Below are 7,969 nucleotides of genomic sequence, written 5' to 3'. Positions count from 1 at the left end.
CTCCTCAGCTGCTTCCCTTTGCTTTTCTTCTTATCACGGAGAAGTGCTCCTTCGAGTTGCATCTGATGCAAAGGCGACTGTGTCTAACCCGCGTATTATAGCTCTTTAACTTTCAGAAGTGGCTATTGTGCTTGATAAAAGTCTTTGAAATTTATTTCATTCTTAGGGCCTGAAATAATAGAAACCCTGATAATTGTTGGGCTTGTTCAGCCTGGGGAAGAGGAGGCTGCGGGGGGACCTGAGTGCGGCCGCTCAGGGCTTCAAGGGGGCCCCCAGGGAAGACGGGGACAATCTTTTGAGCAGGGCCGGCTGGGACAGGACACGGGGGGATGGTTTGAAACTGAGCCAGGGGAGGTTTAGGCTGGACCTAAGGAAGAAATTCTTTAGCGGGAGGGCGGTGAAACCCTGGCAGGGGTTGCCCAGAGAGGGGGTGGAGGCCCCATCCCTGGGAACATCCCAGGCCAGGTTGGACGGGGCTGTGAGCAACCTGGTCTCGGGGGGTCCCTTCCAACCCAAAACATTCTATGATTCTATGATTAATTATATATATGTAAAATGAAGGGGTGAGACCTCTGAAGGTCCCTTCCAACCCAAAACATTCTATGATTCTATGGTTCTATGAGATTTGATTTCCCTCAGTCGAGATGTAACGTGCGCCGCAGGAGCTGAGCCCAGCTTGGTCCTTCCTAGAGAAGCGTTGGGAGGGCTCCCTGGCACAGCTATTCCAAAGCATGCCGAAGTCATCAGGGAAACTTCTCCTTAACTGCTGTAATATCTGACAGGACACGAAGGAGCGGGGTTTTTTTATAAAAGCTCAACATATTCCATGCGCGTCGGCTACTGCACGCTCTCGTAAACCCAGCCCCAAGTTCCTCCTCCCTTGTGTTGTCTTGAGGGGGGGTGCTTTGCTAAATGCCTTTGGTGGCAGGGTAAGGCACGTGCTAACACCCAGCCCTTTTTAGGCAAGGCTGAACACCTTGTCCCGACCCAGGGAACAGAGCTGACTTGGAATTTTTATCTAATAATCAGTTTTTATTTAATAATCAGTTTTTATCTCATAACCAGTTTTTACCTAATACTCAGGTTTTATCTAATAATCAGTTTTTACCTAATACTCAGGTTTTATCTAATAATCAGTTTTTACCTAATACTCAGTTTTTATCTAATAATCAGTTTTTACCTAATACTCAGTTTGCTAGAGAGCAATGGCCGGTAGAATCATTTTTGCAGGAAAATCCTGGGTTTGAGAAAGTTGTTTTTCAGAGCGCTTTCTGTACTCCAGAGTTCGTGTTCAGGAGACGCCCGAATCGGGGCAGCCGCCGGCGTGGCTGTCGCAGACCCAGGCCCGTGCGCCGCTCCTGCTTGTGCTTGCAAAGCCTGGGTGATGGAGCGCGGCGGGCAGGGACGGGACAGGCACGTTCCCCCGGTGGCTTGGGTTGGGACTGAGAAGCAGTGGGTCTGCTTGCCTCGCTCGGGGAGGAGCCGAAGCCCCGGGTCGCTTTTGGATTTTCGGTGCTATTTGCTTTGCCTGTCGGGTTTTGCCGTGACTGACTTTGTTCTGCCTGTGCTGTTTGCTCCCCTGCAGAGCTGACCTGTCCGGGGTGCAACATCACTAAAGAAGCTGCTGCAGGATGAAAAGATGGCAGCACGGCTGCTCGCACCACCAGGCCCTGATAGTTTTAAACCCTTCACTCCGGAGTCTCTGGCCAACATTGAGAAACACATTGCAGAATTGAAAAAGAAGCAGCGTCCAAAGCAAGACAGCAGCCACCGGGATGACGATGAAGACAGCAAACCAAAACCAAACAGTGACCTTGAGGCGGGGAAGAATTTGCCTTTCATCTACGGGGACATCCCAAAAGGCCTGGTTGCTGTTCCGCTGGAGGACTTTGACCCTTATTATATGACCCAGAAAGTGAGTCTGCAAGAAAGAAGTCGCTAAACCGCCTTTTTCTTAGGAAATTGCAGGTTTGGGTATGGTTTAAGTAGAAGACAAAGAATGGAGTCTTTGGATGGGGCTTGTTCGCTTGGTTTGTTTTGTTATATATTTTTCTTTGAGGTTTAATAGAGATTATATGGTCAATCTTTAAGCGCCTGCTTGGATGGAGTTAGGAGAACAAGGTCTGGAAACTAAAAACAGATCAAGTTGTGGTAATGTGCCCATTCTAACCATGAGGACAATAAGAATTTAACCGAGGGGTAATGGTTTTAAGTGTGTAATTCATTACTTGCATGGAATTCATAACTTGGTCATTGTGAAGCAGTGGGATCTAGAATCATGACACAAAAAGAAGTGAGATAAACTAATTGACTCGCTTTCATCTTCCTCATTTTTATTTTAACAAATACTTGTCTGTGGAATTACGGTGATGTGGCAGGAGGCATTTATGGGTGCCGAGGTGTATTAAGAAATGAAGTGGTGTCCTGAGGGAAGCGGTGAGTAAGCAAGCGCTGTGCTGGAAATGGAGGGGAGGGATCTTCTGCTGGTGAAATAAGGAAGAGCACGATCACTGATTTTTCTTAGAAGGCTCGATGACTTAAAACCGAGGTTCTTTTCTGCTCTTTAATTCCGTTGCTCTCTTCGATAGCAATTTCATTTGGATGAGATAATTACCATCTATACCTCGGGCTTAGCTGCACCACTTGAGAAGCTGGAGGTTTGACCGCGTATGTGGCAACGGTTGTGATGTGACCGCTCGAAACTTGGGTAGGGTGGCTGTAAAATCAGTAAGTTGTCGTGGGTATCAGGATGCTTCATGACTTGGTGTTGGGGCAGACATCCCTTGCCACGCTCGGAAGTGATTCTGTGAGTGGCAGGGCATTATTCGCCTGAAATAACTGAATTTGCCGCTAACGTGGGCGATAACTGGTCACTCTTTTCTGCGTTTACGGTAGGGAATTTATCACTTGTTTGTGGTGTCGGTGGTGCTGGGAGTACAGGTACCGACTCAGACCAGGGCTCTGAAACACGGCGTACGTGGTGAACACCAGGCAGACTGGTGTTCGGGTGGACGTTGTACTTGGGAAACATCTTGGCAGCTGCTGTTGCTGGTAAGGAGGTGGCTTACCTTATCCCTCCGAAATATTTTCTCTTTATTAAACAAATATTTTTTCATTATTAAACAAACCCGGTGTTGCCTGGTTTTGGTGTGGCCAGGCTGTGAAAGAGAGACATGGAGCTGAAGAGCAGTTCCCAGGACCTCCAGCTGCATGTGGCTGCTTGCACCCAACTGAAGTAGAGGTTCTGAAACGTCGCTGCAGATCCCAGCAGGCGAGTTCTGCGCCCTCTTGGTGGTCATGAAGTTGGACAGGCGGTGTATGTGGGAGGACGGGGCCCTGTTCTTTCTAGCTAAAATAGGAGAGCAGCGCTGAAAGGGCAGTGGGCGCTGCCATGCCCTGGAGCATTGGGCAAAGGCTTCTTGCTTGTCTGGATGTTCCACCAGAAGTAGGAGGCAGAGGGGAACCCCGTTAGCCCTCACGCTTTATCAGTCTCCATAATTGCCTCCCAACGCAATGCTATTAATAAATCTTTCATTTTTAGGGAAAAATAAGCCTCATTCCCAGCTTTGAAGGCATCTGTCACGTCTCCAGAAGAGAGCCCCACATTTCTGCGCGTAGCCGCTTGCCGAGTTCTGCTCGCTCGCTGTGCCTGCCGTGCGGAGACGGGAGCTCTCCCCGGAGCTGGAGCAGCTGCAGATGGAGGGGAAGGTTCTGGAGATGGGAGACACAGCTCGCACAGCCCTGCCAACCTCGTACTTGCTGTTCTGTGAAAGGAGCCTTGCTCTTCCCGTAAACACTGGATTAACATTTTACTGGCTCTGTTTCTTTTGCATCCACTTCCGGATGGCGATGGCTTCGGTGCGCGCTACTGCTTTGCTGCTTCAAATAGTCAGTGACTTCCCACAAAGAAATTTTTTTTAAGGCCATTAAAAAAGGCCCTTCTCTGAATCATCGGGAATTGCGAATCTGCTTGAATCATGGGAAGTTTTCCAAGATTTTTTTTTTTTTTTCTTTTTTTTTTCCCCTCTCCAGCATTTGCCAGAAGGCTTTGCATCATAGGTCTTTTCTTTTCAAGCTAGATGTACAGCATGCATAGGAACAAATCAGCTGGTTGCTTTTCCTTGCAGTAGGACACAGTGATCTTGGTTTATCTATGGAAATTGAAACTGCGTTTTAACTGAGAACCTGAACTTTCCCGTGGCCTGTTAACTGATATTTAAAGGAGAAACAGCGTGACCTAGAAACAGAACCGTGGTACAGGGAGTCAGAATTCCTGGGTTCGGAGCCCAGCCCCGCAAGCGATGGTTTTGGCTGAGCTGCTTCTCTTTTCTCTGCTCAGTTTCATTTCGCAAAATGGGAGTAATGGCTCTGAGGAGAATCAGGAAAGTCCCTTTGCCCACAGGTAGCAAATTTTGGAAGTATTTTTGCTCCTTTTTGTCTTTATGTAAGTACCAGAGGGCATTTTTTCATGATCCTTTGTTTTGCAAATAGCAATCGCCTTCCAGTGCCTGGCTTGAAGCACACGGGTAGTACTTGCCCATGATATTTCTTGTGAAAACCCGAAACATTTCAGTTAAAGAAATCAAAAGGCAGGTACATGACCTTCCTTGTTTACCTGTGCAAACAAAATTCAGGAAAGCTACCTCTGTGGGCATCCCTGGCAAGGAAAGGAAAGCAGCCGATGGCCTCGTAGTCGAGTCTAGTGTTTGCTTAAGCAAGAGGTAGGGATCATCATCCTCCTATTTCCACAACCTTATGAGTATTTATTTTTTGAAATGTTTTTCCATCTTTTAGACCTCTCTTTCCTTCTCTTCCATTTATGGCCTGGGCTATCGCTCCTACTGAACAACTCCTCGCCCTGTTCTATCCCATTGAACGTGATTTTTGCCAGGCTGTGATCATTTTCCTCCGGTAACTTCCATTTTGCTCAGTATGAATCTCATTCTTGCTCCAGAACAAGGTCAAGGTGCTAATGTTCCTGCAACGGCTCCATTTACGAGGCAGTGGAAGGACCCTGAATAGTCTGGGAATTGCGACCGTGTGTAAGTTTAGGTGGATTGGTTTCAGTGGAGAAGTCAACCCTGCAGCTGTACAAGACTGCCGATAGATCCGTGAACATCTGAGTCTGGAGCAGGAGTGTCTGAGGTCACCTACAGCTTGCAGATGAGCACCTGAGGATCTTTCCAGTGCGTATGTGCCAATGGAGTGACTTGCAACTTCGTCAAGTCACATGTGCAGTTTGGAAATGGGCCCTCTGGTCCAGAATGTCACCTTGACTGCGTGGACCTGGGAAAATTACAGGGATGTGAGAGACCAGCATGCGGGAGGCACGCCTGGCCCTGGCATGTGCTCCAAGGAGCCTTGGATTGTGGCTTCTGTTTTAACGACTCCGTTAATGGGGTTTGCATTTCGGTGAAGGGACTGCCGCAGAGGGAAGAATCGGGACCATCTCAAAACCAGCCTTTTATCCTTCTATCCAAAAGCTAATTACCTTTTCCAGGTCTTGCATGTTTAATGTTATTTTTTCTTCCGCTCCATCTCTCCGGTAGGCTTAAAAGGAGCAGGAAAAGCCAGGGCGCCCTTCCCAGCTATCCTCCCTGCTGTCGTGGTAGAACGAAGGAGAGCATAACGCCTGCCAGGCGTCTTCTCCCATCCTTCCTGGCTGTTGGATGGCAGGCAAAGCGTAACGGGGTTGTTTGCGGTTGTATGGCTTTTCGTGAGACGACAGACCCCGGCACTGCTTGCATCCAGTCCCAGGCGTTGCCGTAGCAAGCGGAGCTTTCGTGCTGTGATCAGGGTATGCCGAGTGTGGCACAGACCGGGAGGCGAGAGAATCTCTGCTGCAGTCACCTAAATAGCTGCAACCCACTGGTGATGGGTGGAAGGAAGGAGAATCATTTCCGCTTCGGAGACAGCATGAATGTCCTTACATAGGCAGATTGCGGTGTCGTTAAAACCGAAAGCCAGATCGGTTTCTCAGTATCGCGTGTTGAACAATATTTATTTTTAAAAATACCTCTTTCAGGAACATTTTATTTGATAAATTCCAAAAAATGTCCAAGGGTGTTTCCTGTGTTGGGCTTGAAACAGGAGATTACAGCAAGAGCAAAACACGGCAGATAGTTTTTTCCCCGTAAGCTTTTCAGTGGTGAAGAGTGAGTTGCTAAGAAAGAATAAATTTGTCCCCTTTTTGGGGGAGGACGGAAAAATAAATACTAAATAATGCGTTTTCTGTATTAGGAAGTAACATCTCTGAGCCAAAACAGGCTTGAAAAGTATTTTGCATTGGCATTTAATTCTGTAGATACTGCTTCAGCCTACAGGGTGCCAGAGTTCCCTGTAAATTCATTTTGAAAATAGCGATGTTAAAGTAACTTGCTGAGGGTGTCGTCAGAAAGTCGCTGCTCTCTCTGGCTTAGCGCGGAGAGTAAGGCAATCGTCAGCTACCGCCGTAGGAATGCGGTTCCATATGTTCTTAGGCTCTTCGTAAAGCTGTTTTCTTCTTAAATCTTCTGCCCACTCCTCCTCGCTCTTCAGCCATTACAGAAATGCTTCATGTAAAACTGGCGTGAAGCAAGGGTATTTTAAATCTTCACATAACTGGAATGCCATTTGCCATCCCTTGGTTAGCTCTGCCGTGCTCTCCAGCATAGCTTCTTTAATGCACTGTTTTGCCAGCTGATTTAGAGAAGGTTTATCCTTTGCGATCTTTTTACATGAGACCCATTTCTACGGTTTCTGCAAAGCGTAGCTTCCCAGCCAACCTTAAGCAAACCAAAGGGGACAGAGCCTTTTTCACAGCTCCTTAACAACAAAGCGAGACTTTTGAAAGTTCAACCGGACTTCATCTCGTAGAAGATGACGACTGCAAAACGCCTTTCGCCAGGTACCGCCTTTCTCTTGAGTCTTGAGCTTTGCCTCAGCAGATCTTAAACAGGCTTAAGGATGTTCTTGGACCTGAACCAGCAAGCATTTTAAGAGCGTGCAGCCATTTTGAAATTGAGTTTTAATATGTCAGCAGCATCAAGAAAAACTAAGATAAGGTTTTAAATTGCCAGACAATTTTTGGCTTTGGGGCTCTTCTTTCTATTGACAAGGGCAAGCAGAGATTCACCCAGGATTTTAGAAGATACAGAAGGGAACTGGAGCAGTGGATCTTGGAATCATCAGGATCGGTGAGCAGGCTGGAATGTACCGCACCTTACCTGTGCTACGGTTGTAGTGAGAGGCCCAGTTTTGATGGGCTTTATAGGCAGGAGTAAGTTCAACCAGCCTTATGGTCTAGGAAGAGAAAGCTGGGCAGAGGACGGAAGAGAAAACAAGGAGCTGCCTTATGTAAAGTCATGTCATAGCTGAAGGGCTGAGCCGGCAGGCAGAACGTAGAGTTCATGTTTGGTAGGCGATTGCCCCGATTGTCGGATGAAACAGCTGATATTGCGGTGGGGAATGCCAAATTTTCTGGGTCGATCCTTGTGAAACAGCTACTGAAAATGTGTGTTTCCATGGGATCACTCCCGCGTGCCAAGGGGTGGTGGTTTGACCTTGGCTGGATGCCAGGTGCCACCAAGCCGCTCTATCACTCCCCTCTTCAGGCGGGGAGAGAATGAGATGGAAAGGAAAAAAAACCCCAAACTCGTAGGTCGAGATAAAGGCAGTTTAATAAAGAAAAAGCAAAAGCAAAGGCCGCATGCAGTAGCAAAAGGAAAGAAAACAAGATTTTATTCTCTGCTTCCCATTAGCAGGCGATGCCCAGCCATTTCCTGGGAAGTAGGGCTTCGGTACTCATAGTTGTTCCTCCCGAAGACGAAACGTCGCAAAAGACGCATGTCCCCCCACGGGTCCGCAATGGCTTGACAGGAACCTGATCTGGCGCAGGCTTCCCACGGGGTCACAGCCTCCTCCCTTCAGGCATCCACCCGCTCCGGCATGGGGTCCTCCATGGGCTACAGGTGGAGATCTGCTCCACCGT

General features: G+C 47.9%; 1 protein-coding gene across 1 annotated transcript in view; it reads left to right on the top strand.

Moving 5' to 3' along the window:
• Positions 1 to 1,632: 1,632 nt before the first annotated feature.
• Positions 1,633 to 7,969, top strand: part of LOC104132770 (sodium channel protein type 8 subunit alpha) — a 47,922-nt gene continuing 41,585 nt past the window's right edge. Inside the window, 1 exon segment of the mRNA XM_035901510.1 lies at positions 1,633 to 1,915. Coding sequence (XP_035757403.1) covers positions 1,640 to 1,915 — 276 coding nt within the window. The 5' untranslated portion in view covers positions 1,633 to 1,639.

Source organism: Egretta garzetta, unplaced genomic scaffold, assembly GCF_000687185.1.
Source record: "Egretta garzetta isolate BGI_Z169 unplaced genomic scaffold, ASM68718v1 scaffold309, whole genome shotgun sequence".
Lineage (NCBI taxonomy): Eukaryota > Metazoa > Chordata > Aves > Pelecaniformes > Ardeidae > Egretta > Egretta garzetta.
Note: the sequence above shows the minus strand (reverse complement) of the source record. Positions and strands in the feature narration are given on the sequence as shown.